The sequence below is a fragment of the Silene latifolia genome, chromosome Y, assembly GCF_048544455.1.
Source record: "Silene latifolia isolate original U9 population chromosome Y, ASM4854445v1, whole genome shotgun sequence".
NCBI classification, from domain to species: Eukaryota; Viridiplantae; Streptophyta; class Magnoliopsida; order Caryophyllales; family Caryophyllaceae; genus Silene; species Silene latifolia.
The window spans coordinates 330,638,541-330,657,199 of record NC_133538.1 but is presented as its reverse complement, the minus strand read 5'-3'; the positions used below and the strand labels follow the sequence as shown (position 1 = coordinate 330,657,199).

The 18,659-nt window shown below is 41.8% G+C and overlaps 2 protein-coding genes across 2 annotated transcripts; both read left to right on the top strand.

Moving 5' to 3' along the window:
* The first annotated feature begins 286 nt into the window (after window positions 1–286).
* Window positions 287–1,179, top strand: LOC141631393 (uncharacterized). Its single transcript, XM_074444071.1, has 2 exons — window positions 287–323; window positions 626–1,179. Exons 1-2 carry the CDS (start codon window positions 287–289, stop codon window positions 1,177–1,179), a joined length of 591 nt encoding a protein of 196 aa, XP_074300172.1.
* Window positions 1,180–1,305: 126 nt separating this feature from the next.
* Window positions 1,306–2,663, top strand: LOC141631392 (uncharacterized). Its single transcript, XM_074444070.1, has 2 exons — window positions 1,306–1,882; window positions 2,053–2,663. The coding sequence occupies exons 1-2, from the start codon at window positions 1,306–1,308 to the stop codon at window positions 2,661–2,663; spliced, it is 1,188 nt and encodes a 395-aa protein (XP_074300171.1).
* Window positions 2,664–18,659: the final 15,996 nt, after the last annotated feature.

The following is an 18,659-nucleotide window of genomic DNA, read 5'->3' as shown; positions in this document are numbered from 1 at the left end:
GCAGACATATATACCATTGAGTTCCAGAAAAGAGGGCTGCCCCATGCCCATATACTTTTGTGGTTGAAAAAGGATGGTTCGCAAGTATCTCCGGAATATATTGACAGCATTATTAAAGCAGAGATTCCCGACAAGGACGAAGAGCCCGAGTTATACAACATTGTATCTCAACTCATGGTTCATGGTCCGTGTGGTGATGATAATCCCAGCTGCTCTTGCATGATCAATAATACATGTAGCAAGAAGTACCCGAAGAAGTCATGTGAGCAAACAACAATTGACCATAATGGGTATCCCGTGTATAGACGTAGAGAAGATGACAGGTAATAATTTTAACGATATTCCTCGCCGTACAAGAAATAAGTTCTAAAGACTACAGAACCAATAATTATATATATGGAAGCGACATTAGCACCAGAGATAATTTTATAATGAAGTTAGACCATCGATACGATTACTACTTATGTTTAAATGCTGTAGCCCGTTCCCTGTGTACCCCTTTACTTTATCATCTAATGATCTCGGAATGTGCCACAATAATTGATTAGGCCTTATAATTTAATCATTAAAGCTGAAGCTTAGATAAAAGCCCTTTTCATTTACGGTACTCACTTTTCTATCTCAGGTACATCAAGAGGAGTACATGTGATGGATAATAGACATATAGTGCCTTATAACCCCGGGTTGCTCTTGATGTTCAATGCACATATCAATGTCGAGTGGTGTAATACGTCACGGGCGATCAAATATCTCTTCAAATATATATTAAAAGGGCCAGATAAAGCAACTGTACTATTGAAGAGTGAAACGGAGGATGAGATCAAGGCCTACCTGGACTGTAGGTATTTATCGGCATGTGAAGCATCTTGGAGGATTTTCGGGTTTGACATTCATCAGCGGAATCCCTTGGTAATACGTCTGCCAGTTCATTTACCAGGTGAACAGTTTGTAGTCTTAAGTGACACATCCAATTTACAGGGTGTTATAAACCGCGCAAATAGTTGCCATACAAAGTTAACTGGATGGTTTACCGCAAGTAAGACATATCCAGAGGCAAGGAAGCTTACTTATGCACAGTTTCCTTCAGAATATGTGTGGAAAGACGGGTGGATAAAACGCTCAAAGGGCAAGAGCGTAGGGAGAATTGCCTACGTTCACCCGACGGCAGGGGAGAGGTAACCTCTCCCCTGCGCCTGCTACTGAACATAGTCAAGGGGCCAACTTCGTTTGAAGAACTCAAGACAATAGAGAAGCGACTGTTTCCATCATATAAGGCGGCCTGCTATGCCTATGGCTTATTAAGTGATGACAAAAGAGTGGCACGAGGCTTTGAGCGAGGCAAATAGGTGGGCAATGCCATATCAGCTCAGGGAGCTGTTTGTAGCAATACTCCTCTTTTGTGAGGTAACCGACATTAAGACTTTCTGGGAGAACAGTTACAGCATGCTGTCCGAAGATATTGAAAGAAGAAAAAGGAAAGCTTTCAACCACCCGACACTTATTCTACAAGAGGATGTTAAGCGGTCTTACACATTAATTGAAATCGATAAAGTGCTAATGAGATATGGCAAAACATTAAAGGATATTAGGGATATGCCACTTCCGGGCTTCGAGGAATTACAGGGTATGGATAATAAGCTTATACGGGAGGAAAGGTTATACGACCAACGACAGTTGAATCAAGAATGGTCAGAGAACCTGAAACAGCTAAACACGGATCAATTACTTGTGTATAATGATGTAATGGACGCTGTAAGTAACGGTAAGGGAGGCTTAATGTTCCTTTATGGCCACGGAGGCACAGGAAAGACATTCTTATATAGTACAATATCAGCCAGACTGCACGCAGATAGCAATATAGTTTTAAACGTGGCGTCGTCAGGTATCTCTACTACTCTCCCTTTCCATTCAAAAATTGCTAATCTCCCTTTCGTGTAAACTGTGCAAAATGGAATTATAACCACCGGTAATATAGTAAAGCAATAAGCATGTCCAGATCAAACCAGGTTAAATATAGTGTTTGACACAGGCGTTAACACATTCATATCACAGGTATTGCAGCGCTGCTTTTGCCAGGGGGAAGAACGGCTCATAGTAGGTTTGATATACCGATCGACTTATTTGAAAATTCAACATGTAACATCTCGCAGAAGAGCCAGCTTGCTGAACTCATACGAATGGCGTCATTAATTATATGGGACGAGGCTCCTATGGACAACAGGTTTGCATTTGAAGCGTTAGACAGAACACTTAGGGATGTGATGGCGTTTCAGGACCCGCAGGCAGAGTGGAAGATTTTTGGTGGTAAAGTGGTACTACTCGGGGGCGATTTCCGGCAGGTACTTCCGATAATTCCGAAAGGATCAAGACAGGACGTTGTGCAGGCCTCGATCAGTAGATCAAGTCTTTGGAATGAGTGCAAGGTTTACACACTTAAAAAAAGCATGCGGGTGAAAGAGGGAGAGGGGGACGAGAAAAAACAGCAAAGGCATATGTTATTTAATAAATGGATGTTAGCAATGGGTGGGGGCCATCTCGAAGCAAGTGCAGAGGATAACGAGGAGGAAGAAACATGGATTAAGATACCAGAGCAATTTATAGGGAGCCTGGGAGAACTGGACCTGAAGAAAGTGGTGGCTGAGATGTATCCTGACTTCGACTGAAAACATAATGACGAAAATTACCTCAGAGAGAGAGCCATACTTACACCCTTGAACGAGACGGCATATTTAATAAATAATTACATGGCTGGCCTGCTTCCGGGGGATGAAGTAACGTACATGAGTTGTGACGAGATATGTTCTTCATCTACCGAGTGCGAAGATCACTTCACGTCGTACCCGACGGAGTATTTAAACAGCCTTGTCTTACAGGGCGTGCCCTGTCATGAATTAAAGCTCAAAGTTGGAATGCGAGTCATGTTGCTAAGAAATATAAGTCCTGTGCGAGAGTTATGTAATGGAACCCGGCTTATTATCACTCGCCTTGGTAAATTCATAGTAGAAGGGAAAATAATTACAGGCTCCAAAATAGGGCAAAAGGTAATGATTCCAAGAATAGTGATGACTTCAACGGATACCAAGATCCCTTTCGTCTTAAAAAGAAGACAATATCCATTAAGACCGTGTTACGCCATGACCATCAACAAGAGTCAAGGACAGTCACTAGACCATGTAGGAGTTTATCTGCCGAAGCCGGTTTTCAGTCACGGTCAGCTTTATGTGGCGGCGTCAAGAACAACGTCGCTCGAGGGATTAAGGTTTTATATTGATGATCGGGAACAAGTGTACAAAGGACACACGAGAAATATTGTTTACAAGGAAGTCTTTAATAATTTACCAAATTAGAAAGAGTAGATAACTATAATAAGAAAGCTAACCTTCTATCCACTATGGTATAATACTTACTATACTTATGTTATCCTCTTTTGTTTGAAATTAAACACAACAAATTTTCAGTAGTAAGTTATGGGATAACATACAATCGGGATAATGAGCTACACCATGGGTAGGGATATAACCTTTTCAATAGTATAATAAGATGATCATTATTATGGTGATCTCTTCTTTTGTTTTACATAGATAAAAAATTGCTGCTCATGCATTAATATAGGATAATTCTTATGAGCTACACCATGATTTCAAGCGTAACGTTTTATATAAGTTCAACACCAACGCGCCTGAAACTAAGAATAAACATACAAATAAAGTTCGACTCATTTTATAAAGTTTGAATAACAGAACACCAGCAACGATATGTTTTTATTCAACAATGGTTCAAAATTGCCGTCCTTTTTTTTTAAATCAAACTATATATCATATTTTTGGCCTCTTTTTCAAGGGAATTATATATATTATTTTAACAAAAGAACTTGACGAGAGCCCCGTGCAACGCACGGGCTTTCCAACTAGTAAATTAATGAAGGTAGAAAACTGAATGACAACTACAATTCTATCCTATATACAAAATTAAAATATGGAAGGAAGGTCGTTTAATATGGAGTAGGTGATTATAGAAGCATGGACATCTATGCTCTTTCTATTGCATTAGCATACATTCACATGGCTACTTCTACGATTAATGATGGTTTATTTGTTTGGTGTTTTTAGTTTTTATCATCTATGCACTTGGATAATCTTGAACGATCCAGCAAGGTTATACCATGATTCTAATTATGAAACTGTTTAGTATTTTTATGCCAATTCATTTAAACCTAACGTTTGGAGTTGCATTACAATTTGGCATTTCTGTGATGGTCATAGTTGTACAATTTGGTACTACTATTTGTTAATAGAATCTAATTATGAAAATAGTATATTGTTTGTTTCTTTCAAATTCTCTTAGCCAAACAGGGAAAAGTACGAGATAACATAAAAGGATATTTTTCGAGCAATATCATTAGCTACAATTTTTGTAAATTACTTATGAAATATACAATATAAAAATAAATATACACAAATTCTTGTTTGTGACGGCACATATCCGTCACTCTTGAGTGACGGATACCATTTTACCTCACAAAGTACCCACTTTTTCTCTCTCTGCAACACTATTCATGTGGTCCCCTTTCTCCACTAACCCATTTTATTACCATTTTATCTCACAAAATATCAGCCACAAATGGTAACTCGTCACAAGGGAGACCAATTGATAAATATATTTAAAGGAAACAAAAGTAAAATAAGATAAAAGAAAAAGTTTGGTTCAAAAGTCTAACTGGACATGGATTAGAAATATTAAAATATTAAAAGTCTAATATGACGTATCACACTCTACCTGCATATATAAACCTATGACATATCAAGTCTAAAATTTAATTACACATAAACTATTTTCTTTAATATATGATTGATGATTTTGGTTATCTAGGTGTAATATTGGATAATTAAAGTTTTTTCTTATTAAATTTAGAGAGGGAACAATAATTATGTAATAAAATTTAAAAAGGGAGGGGACAACACAGTAGGATGGAGGGAGCAACATTTTTTAATACATTCTTAATTCTTGTGTTACATCCCAAAAGGCTAAAACGACTTATAAAATGAATCATTGAGATTTTTGAGCACACAAGAGTAACTTAAACAAAAGCAAATAGTCATTAAAAAAAGAGAAAATGATTTATTACAGCCTTTTAAAAACCACTTTTTTGAAAATTAAATCCTCATAATTTTTTTTTGTAATTATATCCATAATATTACTTTTCTCTAAAAAAAATGCACTACGATGACGTTTCCGGTGAATTTTGTCAAAAACTGATTGATATATCCTTGCCTATTTGTTTGCCTACTTACCCAGATTTTTTCACTTTAGCTATTATTTACCTCTCATTTAACGCAAAACTCTCTTATCTTCCTCACCCCTATTCCCCAAAATTTCCCCAAATCTTTCCCTAATTTCTATTGTAATTGAGGTGGGTCTTGGAGGAACGAGAATGCTTTCGGCAAGCACGCAAGGATAGTTTATGGATCTAAAGCATAAATTCTGGTGGCGGCTGGCTTCACTTGAGGTGGGACTTTTGATGAGAATGAAGCAATCCTGAGCTAATCAATTTAATTGAACACAAGTTTTCAAAAAACAATATGTCTAACAATAACTATTCTCAGACCAATTTTAACACATATCATGAAAATTGATGAATCCTAATTATTTTCAATTTGGGGAAAATTGATGATGAAGAACACTAATTAGTTTTAAGATAAAATGGAAGTAATAAAATTAGAATTCAATTAAATTGATTAGGGTAGAATTTGAATAAAAGGGGTGAATTAGATTAGGTGAATTGTTGAAGAAATGGAGAATTAAAGAGATGATGAGTTGCGAAATCTGATTTTGGGGATGAACATAAGGGGTTAGAAAGGTTAAAGGTAAGGGTATTTTGGTCTTATAAAATGATCTTAAGTCACATAAATTCAAATTGGCATCAATTTTCCGCCGGAGTTATTGTTTTGATTGTAATTTATGATCAGAAGTAATATTATGGACGTAATTTACAAAATAAAATAAAATTGTAAGGCTGTAATTTTCAAAAAGTGGTTTTTAAAAGGCTGTAAGCAACAATTTTCTCTTAAAAAAAGCCTTTTAGTTTATCAAGGTCGACCTTATGATTATATTAATCAAAAGCACCGTTGAGGAATGACAACGCCCGGGCTTGAGTCGAAGAGCTTATTATAGTGTTGAACCAAGTACATTAGTTTCAGGCTTTGGGACTACTTGAAAGCAATCATACTTTAATAATCGCCTATACAGTCCTATTATGCGAAGTTAATTTTTTTTTTTTTTTTTTTTAAGGATAACATCATGATAATGACTTTGAACCCGGTTAAGATATTACCCGGGCAGCGTCAGGGCTTGAAATCTAGTAGAGGCTTAATTCGGTAATTTCGATTAATTACCAAATTTATGTTTACTAATCTTTTACGGGTTCGCTTTTCGAGGCAAAATTGACATTTTCGCCAAATACGCACACTTACTCGTTTTTTTTTTTTTTTTTTTTTGGGAATCATTTCACTCCCTCTTTTCAAAAATATTTATAATACACTTAGACAACAACAACAACAACAACAACAACAACATCAGAGCCTTAATCCCAAAATAATACACTTAGACATTTCTTTTAAATTCTTTATTTAGAGGGTAGCCTTCCCTACTGTCCGGTCGCGTCATTTTGTCCATTTTTCGGGTACTTTTTTTTCATTTTCGTCATTTTGTCCATTTTTGGGCACTTTTTTTTCATTTTCTTTTCATTTTCGCGCTTATTTAGACCATTTCAATTTTCTATGTTTTGCTATGTGATTTTCTACATGAATTTCGGCAGCATGACGGCGCAAACCCTCACATGCCAAACCTGTTTTTCAAAGCTAACCTACAGATACAAGAAACACCCAGCAGCAAAGGCACGCATGCCGCCATATATACAACCAAAATGCAAATATATACATCAAGATACGGGCTCCTGCCCAAGATGACATCCAAAATGTAGGAATGTACAAACAATCAGCAAACTAGTCCTGACGACCCCTCAGCTCAGCCACTGTCGCCTCAAGGGCAGCGATCACAGCATCTCTAGCCTCGAGCTCTCTCAGCAAACGGGTCGTCTCCTCCTAGGACTGTGCCAGCTCACGCTCCAAGCCACACTCCCTCTAGACAGAGAAATGAGTGATACTTCACTATTCTTCACTTCACAAAAATTGGAGATAATAAAAATAAAGACGGGCACAAAAAGGTTCATACCTGCCACCCCGAGCCATCTATGAGCGCCTCAATAGCTGTAGCTCGCAGCCGATTGGCCATCCTCCACAGCTCCACATGCCTGGACGGTGCCACCTTCATTCGAATATGGAAAAGGTTCAAGCAAATGCATTCCTATGTAATAAAGCCTAAAATACAAAAGACAGCCAAAGCTGGGGGCTTACCCTCCTCACGACGTGTTGCCACTAATCAAAGCCAGCAATCAGCGCCTCACTGAAATCCCGGATCTCCGATATCACTGTCATGCTCGCCGAGTCAGTGTACTCCAACGTCTCTGGAAAAGCTGGGGGCTCGATGCCCGCCACCTCGATCTCCTACAAAACTCAAATGGTTCATTATTTACTGATCATTCATCATCTAACAGATTTATCAAAGACAGGTAAGTGGTGAATATGCTTACGACGATCGGCCAGTACGCTAGCCTCCGGCGAACAAACTCAGCGTACTTCTCGCCAGGAAGAAGGAAAGCGTCACCACTCGCACCGGCCAGGTCAACTGTCCTCTCAGCCTCTAAAGGCTCTCTATACATTATCCGTGGAGAGTCGATGGGAACCGTAAAAGAGTCACGGGAGCAATTCCGAGTCAAACGCTCACCCAGGTACCACACAGGCCTCATGGGCGTTGTCAACAGCAACCTACTCGAACTCTAGGGACGGAGAACCTCAGCCACAAAGGCTAGAGCCTTAGAGTAGCTCTCCCAAGGCCGGGACACCCACTAAAGCAAGAAAACGGGGGGTCATTCCAATGATCATCTCTAAATAAAGAAAAAATGAAGTGAAGGTCAAAGACACTTACGCTGTCTAAACTCAGGGCATTCACGCCCCTCCGATAAACATCGTAAGAAGACCGCTAGCTCTTCTAACGACACACTATTAAGTCCCTCATGACGGGGTATGCTCTCGGTACGTCCGCCGCCCTCTTGCGTGCGAAGCCAGGGAGGTAAGAGTACACCCACGCCTGCAAGCAAAATAATAATGATTACAAATCATTTTATACAAAAATGATCTTTCATATTTTCAAATAAATGATCTTTCATACTTGCAAGAAAGGTTCATACCTCCAAGAGAAGTCCAGGACCGACAGTGGCAGGAGAAGTCCCCTTCTCCATCAGCTCCGGACGAACCATGGCCATCATGTAGCGCGTGAGGACCGGAAAACTAGGAGTAATCCAGTCCTAATGACCTAGGCTACTCAAGTTAAAAAGAAACGGAAGAAGCTTTGTCGATAGCCTCTCCCCCTTGTCTCCGAGGTAAATCGAAGACAAGAACCACCACAACCACAAACGAGGCCGTTGCTCAGCAGTACAAGGTGGTGGAGGCAGCATGCGTCCATCTATCCTCTTTCTCGCCGGAACCCTGCCGCCGAACTTGTCCCAGATGTAGGTATTCGGCACCAAACCAGGAACCTGGGCCGCACCTGTAGCCAGGTTCCAGCCGATCAGACTCCTCGCCTCGGCCGAGTCTACTCTCATGGCCGTCAACGGCCACACCAACGGCTCCTCTCCACACGGCAGACCCGAGATCATGCCGTAGTCCTCCAAGGTGACCCCGATCTCTCCAAAAGGCATATGGAAAGTAGAGGTGGTGTCCCAGAACCGATCAAGAAATGCTCGAATCAGGCTGAGGTTAGCCCGAATCTTCCTCTCCTTGATTTCCCTCCAGCCTCGTACCAAGGCATCAAAGGCTCCCTGCTCGATGATAGCATTCTCCTCCTTCGATAGCTTCCCAAAGGCGTCTATCATCGTCGTGTAACCAGAAAAGGACCTCATGTTCCCAGCCTCCTGCGTCAATTCAAAAGAAAGCTTTCTTAAGCATAGAAAAATGCAGGAATGAATAAACAAGGAAATGTGTAAGAAGTAAATGAATAAAGGAATGACAGGCTGAAGGCTTACCATGGTCCTCGTCGTCCTATACGATAAGTGGCTCTCCGCCGCCCAAATGAGATGTCTGCCATCCCATTTCTCTGCCCACTCAGGCGCTTCTGCGAGCTGACGGCCACCTCGTCCCACATTGGCCCTCCGCGCGGCATCCTCCTCCATATTCTCCTCTATCTCCTCGGTCGCTCCCAGAGCGGTAGAAGGGTCAACGTCAGTGTCCATGAGGTCTCTCCCCGACGTAGAAGGAATATCCTCTGCAAATCAAAGTAAACAAAGTGATGCTAAGGATTTTCGAAGCAATGTTAAGCATTTTTCAAGCAATAATAAGCGTTTCAAGCATTTCAAAACAGCATTTCTAGCCATCTTTGGCCCATATTTTTTCCAACCCCGGCCACACATGTGGTAGGATAAGTCGAGACGAGTCTAAGTTCAGGCCTAGTTGCGGGTTTGAGTCGAAAATATGGAAGCATTTCGCTACAATAGCAATTGTACCACACAAAAGTATCCCGGAGGAGTTGTCACAAATTGAAAATCCGGCATGATAGCAAGTTTACCAATTAATAAAGGGTTACAAAACACCAAGTTTCTTAAAAAATGGGCTAGTATAGGGCCATTTTCGAAGGGTTTTACGGTTTAGCAGGAAACCGTCACTTTTCACGCCCAAATCCTTAATACTTGGCGAAAATCGAAAGGGATACATGGTTGTGTTCCTAACATGATCAATTACTCATTTCTAATGTCAATTTCACGAGACAAATCCATTTGAGACGAAGGCCCTAAATTTTCGAAATAAATGGGTATGTAAACCCTAATTTTCGACCCAAAATCAAAGCTCAAATGCAAAATAAAGCAAGTACAAGACACATACCTCGATTAGTAATCATCTATGGTAAGATTTGATCAAGTTTTGACGGAATTTGGTTGATTTTTTGTGAATAAATGAAATGTATTGTGTTTTAAAATGAAAAACAAAACACGGCTTGAGTCGGGTTTTTACCCAGACAGGGGTGAGCTCGGGAAAAGACGCAGCACTTGCTGCGCCTCTTCCAAAGGTCGCAGCTTTTGTTGCGCCTCTTCCTCAGCGAGTTTTCTCAGAAGTTTGTTAAATGTTCGTTATTTGTGGGCTCGGGCTTCATGCGCCTCTTCCTCAATATATGGCTCTCTTTTTGGGCGTTCTCTTCATCCGAATCGGCATTTTCTATTCAGCAGCCTGCAAACAACCACGACATTTTGTTCCCCGCAAGAGTTCATTATTGCTAAGTACAGTTCATGGGTTTCTCCTCTTTATCGGAATTTCGCTTACGATGACCCGAGCGGATTTTCTCCTCAGCGGTGCCAAGGGTGCGCCGTTGTCGATCTATTATTTTCTCCTGAGCGGTGCCAAGGGCGCGCCGTTGTCGATAAAACACCTTTCCTCAGCGATGCCAAGGGCGTGTCGTTGTCGATCTATTATTTTTTCCTCAGCAGTGCCAAGGGTGCGCCGTTGTCGACTCAACATATGATTTTTTTCCCCACAGAGTTTTAAGATAAAATTCTTTGGAGAGTATGAGTACCTTCGAATCCTTCACGCAGGAGTGTCTCCGGTATGATTTCTTCTTATGGCTAGAGAGCTTCCTTACGTAGTCTAATGGACTTTAAACGACCCTCCCCGATAGTCGACAGGCTCTAAAATGTTTCCAACGAAAGTTCCTTGGTTTAGACCCCTTGAGCCGCCTCGGATCGCCATTGTTGCCAGGTTGTAATCTTCGATTGACCTGATGGCTATACTTTGACTTTCGCCTTGTCCAAGCCTCAGTCAAAGTGGGGGCCGCATGTTTGATACGCGGAATGATTTATGACAGTCCGTAAGTTCATCATCAAATGATAGCTCAAACACTCAAGTCAACCCCTTGGTCGTCATCTACGCACCGATACGGTCGTTTTGACAGTAATTAGAGTTCATTTGGAGTCCGGGTTAAAAAACCGCTTCATTTTCTAAAAACCGTTTAAATGCCGGGTCGGAATATTCCGGAATGTTCTAGTATTCTAGATATTTATTCCTAATTAAAATTAATATTTTAAGTAAATATATTCCGTATATTGTGTTTTATGGAATAAGGAAGTGTATATCTACCGAAATTCCATAATAAAAAGCGGAATTCTTTCTTGCTGAGGAGGAAACCTCTGGGGAAAGGACGCAGCAGGTGTTGCGCCTCTTCTCCAGCCCTCTTTTCACGTTTTTCAGAATATTTCCATGATTTGTTTCCAAATCCGTGTCATTCCTAAATCCTCCATATGTTTAGTATAAATAAAGGCCTTCGGCCTCCATATTTGACACGCGAGTGTTCCGCCCTTCTCTTCTCTCTTTGCATTCTAAACTACGCTATTGCTTTCGACGCCTACGTGCTTGATCAATCAACCACATAAGCTCAGATAATTCTGAGTCCCAGTCATATTGCATAGACCGACCAATTTTACCAACTCCACTTTTAATCAACCTAATCAATTTACTAATTCCTCTAACGAGGGCACTTTCCACGCATATTCGAGTCTAGCAATCACTAAAACGATAACTTTAATCAATCTCGTTTCGTCCAACATGTAAGTCTGAGGGAGTAAATCATATTTTTCTTATTGTACTTTTATTTTGTATCAATTAATGTAGATCTATATCAAAAGCACGTTCGAAAATCCATCTTTTAAAACCGTTTTTATAAAAACAGCGGAGGTCAGACGTCGAGAATAAACGCAGCAGCAGCTGCGCCTCTTCGAAGGATCGCAGCTTTGCTGTGCCTCTTCCAGAGGCTGCTTAATGCTCCCGCTCTTCTTCTTCTTCCTCGAGTTCCTGCAAGTTTCTCTTTCTTTCATTTTTTTCTTTGTTTTCTTCGTTGTTTCAGTATATAAATCATGTTTTTAACAAATCCTTTTATTTACGTTTAATTAGTCCTTAATCCTGAGTAATTCAATACTTGTGGGTTTTCGTCGTTTTAATTCGAATCGATTCTTCAAGGTTTCGACTTTTTCATGTCGAGGTTCCGGAATCCTAATTTGATACATAAGTTTTCTTTCGAGTCTTATTTGTCTAATTCCGTCTTAATCTAATCTCAAGTTTCCCTTTTGTATTTCGGACATGAGTTCATCGTAATCATGTAAACCGCTGTAATTTCTCGTTTTTTATTCGTTTTATGACTTGCCCAGATGCATATAATCAGTTAAAACACTTCAACTCGAGTCTAATATCAATAATCGATCTTAAATCTACCAACGAACGATAACATTGTTGCGGTTCTGACTTCACAGCCAGAGCCCAGCTCTAGAACAGACGCAGGGATTGCTGCTCCTCTTCCAGAGGACGCAGCAGATGCTGCGCCTGTTCTGGGTTGGTTTCTGTCTCTGAACTATTTCTCTCTTTGACGTAACTCCTAATTACGGTTTAAATCAACTATTATTCGTATTATCACCTCTAACCTGACGTATTTTTGTATTTTAATTCTAAGTTTTTATTTTCTTTTATTTTCTTCTTTGAAACCCCGTTTTCGAGCGTGCTTTTGACGTAGAACAAATAACCATGTAATATTTGTAATTTTAATTATTGCAATTCGTATTGCTTTATTATTTATATATGTATGATTTTTGTTTTTTGGGAAAAGGAAATTATATTAAATCAATTTCCGCCAATGCAATAATAGCATCCGGAAAATTTTCAGAGTACAAAAGTTCCATATTCGCTGATGGTAACAACCTAGCAACATGGTGAGCTACTGTATTCCCTTCTCGCTTAACATGAGAAAACTTACACCTAGATAATAAACGGGCACGACTACAAATATCCCTAACACAAAGACCAAACAGAGTTCTAGCAAAAGACCCTGAAACCACTGCATCAATAACCACCTTGGCATCACTTTCAACCACCACCTGCCCCCAGCCTCCATTAAGCACCACTTCCAAGCCAAAGCACAATGCCTTCACCTCAGCCACCTCCAGTGCCCACCCTCCCAACACTCTCCTCGTACCCACCGAAAGAATCCCTCCATCCGCATCCCTAACCACTACGCCTAGCCCAGCCTCTCCATTTTCGAAAATTGCATCATCCGTGTTAACCTTCACCCACCCCTGTTCCGACCGACACCACCCTGCCACGGTTATCACTCCACCTCTGTCTCCCACTACCTTCCCTGCACATGCATACTCGCGCACTCCTCAACCAGTTTTAAGAAACCTAGCATCACTACATCCCAGCTGGGTTCAATACCCTCAAAGATCCGAGTGTTACGGATATGCCAAATTGCCCACACCAAAGCTAGGTACCTCTGAAAGTCCCCACTGTCCAGCCGCTCCTTCATCCACATAAACCACCCTGCACAAGACGCCCGTGGGGCACCCAAGTGTAGTTCAGCGAACTCGCTCTGTTCCCAGACCTGCGATGCCCAGCCACACTCGAACAGAGCATGAGTTATAGTCTTAGGAGCACCTAGACAGGTAAGACATAGGGGGTCTTGCACACAGTGACGGAAGGCGAGGTTTGCTCGAACACCCAACAAATTAGCGCTAGCACGCCACACGAAGTGAGCTAATTTCGGGGGGATTTGTAGTTTCCATATCACTCTCCACCACCCTGCGACTCCCTGCTCATTATTTAAATGTTCCACAGGCGAAAAGGTTCTCTTCCCCAACCAATAACCCGATTTTACGGAGTACGTACCCGATCTATTTGGCCACCAAAAAAACTGGTCTTCAGCCGGGTCCCTGCTCAAAGGAATGCTCATGATAGCTTGAACCTCCTCAGGCGTAAACAATTCATTTAGCTGCCCTACCTTCCATCCACCAGTCTCGCTGTCAATGAGCTCTGCAACCGTCATCTCGGGGTTTGCTTCAATATTTGGTGCTAAGAAAAGATACCTTCGCTGCCGGGTACCCAAGCATCCTCCCATACCTTAATATTCCTCCCGTCCCAAACTCTCCACCTTAGCCCATCCAGTAGCAACGATTTAGCATTCCACAAACTCCTCCATGTAAAACTCGGATCAAAACCTCTCCTCGCATCCAAAATCGAGCCATGTTTGAAGTATGTTGCCTTAAGGATCCTGTAAACCAAGGAGTCCGGCCTCACCAACAGTCTCCACACTTTCTTAGCCAGAAGAGCCTGATTGAAAACTCGCATATATCGGAAACCCATCCCACCCATCGATTTCGGCTGACACATCTTCTCCCAAGACCACCAATGCAGCTTGCGTTCACCCTCCTTAGAGCCCCCACCAAAACCGGGCTGCCACAGCGTGTAACTCCTCAATAATGCCCTCCGGTATGGCAAAAAGGCTCATCATATAAATGGGTATGGATTGAGCAACAGCTTTGATGACAATTTCCTTTCCCGGGAAAGAGAGCATGCGCTCCTTCCACCCTTGAAGCTTCTTCCAAATACGGTCCTTGATGCCCGCAAAAACCGCCTTTTTCGACTTGCCAATAATAGTGGGAAGGCCAAGGTATTTATCATACTTCTCCACCTCTCGAACACCCAAAGTGTTAAGATCTCCTCCCTGCTTCGATCCGTAGCCTTCTTGCTAAAGACAACTTCCGATTTAGAATAATTGATTTTCTGACCCGATGCCCTTTCGTATTGGCTGATAATGTCAGCTAGAGTAGAGCATTCCCTTGAATTTGCCCGAGCAAAAAGTATACAGTCGTCTGCAAAGAAGAGGTGTGACACTCTAGGCGCCTCCCTGCAAACCCGGAACCCATGGACCCGTCCTCCCGTCGCAGCTGCCCGAATCATATAAGAAAACACATCCGCACAAAGGAGAAAGAGATAAGGGGAAATAGGGTCCCCCTGTCTCAATCCTCTACCAGGGTCACTCCCTCCGAAACCTGGCCATTAACCACAAAAGCATGCGTTAAATACGAAATACATGATCCCACCCGTCGTCTCCACTCCTCCGAGAACCCCATCCTCCTCATTATCATCTCCAAAAAACTCCATTCCACCATATCATAGGCTTTGCTCATATCTAATTTAAGAGCCACGTTTCCCGCTCTCCCCTCCCCCCCGCGTTTCATGGCATGAAAAGACTCGAAAGAAATAAGGGCATTATCTGTAATGAGCCTCCCCGGGATAAAAGCACTTTGGTTTTCCGTGATAATCTCATTCAAGAAAACCTTCAGACAATTAGCAAGTGTTTTAGACACAATTTTATAGAGGACATTACACAAGCTAATGGGGCGGAATACAATAATCTTCTTAGGTGACCCACATTTCGGTATCAAAACCACATTGGTCTTATTCACCGCAGCTGGACTCGTCCCTCCCGTCCACCAATTGCGCACAAAACGGCAAACATCCCTCCCCACAATATCCCAATATTTCTGATAAATAAGCGCCGTCATGCCATCCGGACCCGGAGCCTTCTGAGGGTGCATCTGAAACAGAGCCGCCTTAATTTCCTCATCACTCACCTTCCTATCCAAAACCTCATTCATTTTCGGAGTTACAACCCGATCAACAAAACCCCCCACCTCCTCCAAATTACTCGGTTGGCTGGACGTAAAAAAGTCCCTAAAATAGTCATCCACAACAGCCTTAATCTCCTCCTCCTTATCACACCATCTCCCCTCCTGATTTTCGATCCCAACAATAGTATTTTTCCGTCGCCGCTGCTTAGCTTTATGGTGAAAGTATGTTGTATTCTTATCCCCGTCTCGCAGCTTCAACCGTCTTGCCCTAGTGTACCAATGAGATTCCACAAGATACCTTAGCCGCTCTATCTCCTTCACCACCTCTCGGCAATGGAGTAACATATCAGCCAAGGGAGCCCTCTTCTGCCATCGCTCCAACTCTCCTTCTTTCTCCCTCAACCGTCGTTTAATGTCCCCAAATTTGAGCTCTGCCCACTCCTTTAACTCCAGCGCAACTCTAGCTACTTTCCCCTCGACATCTCCGTCCCCTATAACTCCCCACCCCGCCATTACAACCTCACCACAACTCTCCTCCGTCGTCCAGTAGGGCTCAAATTTGAAGCCTCCAAGCCTACGTCTCGATCGTGCACCTCCCACTTCCTCCCTGACAAGCAGAGGAGAGTGATCTGAAGCGTATAAAGGACCATTATGTACCACCAACCTATGAAATAGACCGCACCATTCCTCCGAGGCTATTACCCTATCCAACCGTTCTCTAATATAGGTATCCTCACTGAGCACCCGTTGCCACGTAAATTTATTACCCTGGAAACCCAAATCCCGAAAACCACACACATCCATGGTCTCTCGAAACACATCCATATGACACTCCCTTCTAATACTGCCCCCTCCTTTTCATGAGGACTTAGAATTTCATTAAAATCCCTGAATAAGACCATCGGCAGATTACTAGCCTCACGAATCCTTCGTAACATACTCCACGTTCGGTGTTTGTTCTCGCTCTCCGGCCACCCATAAATGCCCACCTCACGCCATGACACACTCCCATTACCATCTTTAACATCCACAACCACATGGTTTTTATCATATACAACTAACTCAGCATCAATGTCCCTCTACCAGAAACCGAGACCCCCCGACCGTCCTCTACTCCCCATACATAACCCAGTAGTAAAACCACATTTATTCCTAATCTTCTCTAACTCCGCCGCTCTAATCATTGTCTCCGTAATGAAGACAATGTTTGGGCACTCCCTCCAGCACCAATCTCGGAGGGTACTAACTGTCAGAAGATTGCCCAACCCACGACAGTTCCAGCTGAAGATTTTCATTGTTGTTCGCAGTGCCGGTCTCCGCCGGCATCCGCTACTTTAAATATCGATGTAAAGAATCAGCCCTGTCACTGATGCGAGTCCGCTAGGTGTTCACAAATTCAGATGTGGTCGTTGGGTCACGGTCGAATCAAAACACAATTTATAGCTTCACAAACAACTCTACAATTAGTAAAGAGGCAAGTAAAGGTCGGATCCCAAGGGACGGGTATTGAAATGAGATTTCTATTGCAACTAGTGGTGTCTAAGGGGTGTCACAAATTGGGTTGATGTAGAAGGTCACTAAACTAAAATAGCAATGAAAATAAACAAGCAAGATGAATTAAAGGGGTGTAAACAATTGATTAAAGGCACTAGGGTGTCATGGGATCATAGGGGAATCATGGGATATGATCATACAACCATGTTCTCAAATTATAAGCAAGCAATTATTGTTGTGATGGATTGAGTTGGGTTATATCTTACAATCCTAGGAAAGTTTGGGTCCCGGAGCCGAATCGATTAGATTGTACAACACCTACAAGTCGACTTAATCTTCCCTACTCAACAACATGCATGGTCTAATGAGACTCGAGTTGGGTTATGTCTTACAAGTCTCATTGAAAGGATAGAAGATGATAGAAAATGCAAGGATTCATAGGCTTAGCATTTCATCAAATATAACATGTGCACGAGTTGAGATCAAAACAAGCAAGCAAATAAAACATGAAAGCATATTAGATTAAGCATGAATCATTCCCCATGTTGGTTTACCCTAATCACCCATTAACCCTAGCTAGGAGACTACTCACTCATTATCATGTTGATCATGCTAGCAAGGTTGTCAATCATACCAACAATATGAAACATGATGAATAAATGAAAGTAATTAACAATAATTAAAAAGGGATTAAGAGATTATACCTACTAATGATTCCAATAATAAAGCAAAGATAAAAGAAGTACTTAAATGCTTGATTGAGAGGTTGTCAATCTCCCAACAATAACCCAAATAATCTTCAATTACCCAAAATAAAGGATAAACAAAAGAGAGATTAAAGAACTAAAACTTGGATTAAAACTTGATTAATACTTGATTACAATATTAAAGAGAGATTTGATTGATATTAACTACACTAATTATTGATAAGAAGAACATGCTCCTCTAATTAGACTAATGGGGTATTTATAGTGGAAATTAGGGAGGATGCATTAGGGTTAACTAAGGGCTAAACTAGTAATTACACTTTTTAGATTGAGCAAGGAGGAGCCGGTATTTTTCAAGAGAAGGGCTTCTTTCTTCGTGGCTTGGGGAAGACAATCCGTGCTGTGCTGGAATCCGGGCAGAATAGGGTCGGGACGGGCGGATTCTGGCGTTGGAATCCGAGCGGATTCAAGGGAATCCGGTCGGATTGTGGAGGTGGAATCCGAGCGGAATAGGGCAAAGCCGCTCGGATTGTGCTGCTGCGGGACGGACGGATTGGTGACAATCCGCTCGGATTGTCAGTCAGCAACAAATCTTCTTCTTTTCTTCCCTTTTCTTAATAAATTCCTTGGGGATTTCCTTGGGGACTCAAGGATCCTTTCTCAACTTTGCTCTTCTACTATAATATGTACAAAGGCCTTGTAATCTTGTCTCTCCTCGATGCTTGGTCATTGAATTCGATCAATTTAGTCTCGTTTTGCCATGAAAATGCAAGATTCTTACTCCTTTCCTACCAAGGGATCAAAATCTCAAAGAATATGCAAAACAAAGAACTAAAGATAAGAAATGACCCAAATAAGCACTAAAAAGCATGGGAACAAGGCTAATTCGGGGGCTAAATATGCGC

Coding starts and splice junctions, on each gene's coding strand:
- LOC141631393 (XM_074444071.1), top strand. CDS start 287: ATGGGTATCCCGTGTATAGACGTAGAGAAGATGACAG. Junction 324..625: donor AGACGTAGAGAAGATGACAG/GTAATAATTTTA, acceptor TTTCTATCTCAG/GTACATCAAGAGGAGTACAT.
- LOC141631392 (XM_074444070.1), top strand. CDS start 1,306: ATGACAAAAGAGTGGCACGAGGCTTTGAGCGAGGCAAATAGGTGGGCA. Junction 1,883..2,052: donor TTTAAACGTGGCGTCGTCAG/GTATCTCTACTA, acceptor TTCATATCACAG/GTATTGCAGCGCTGCTTTTG.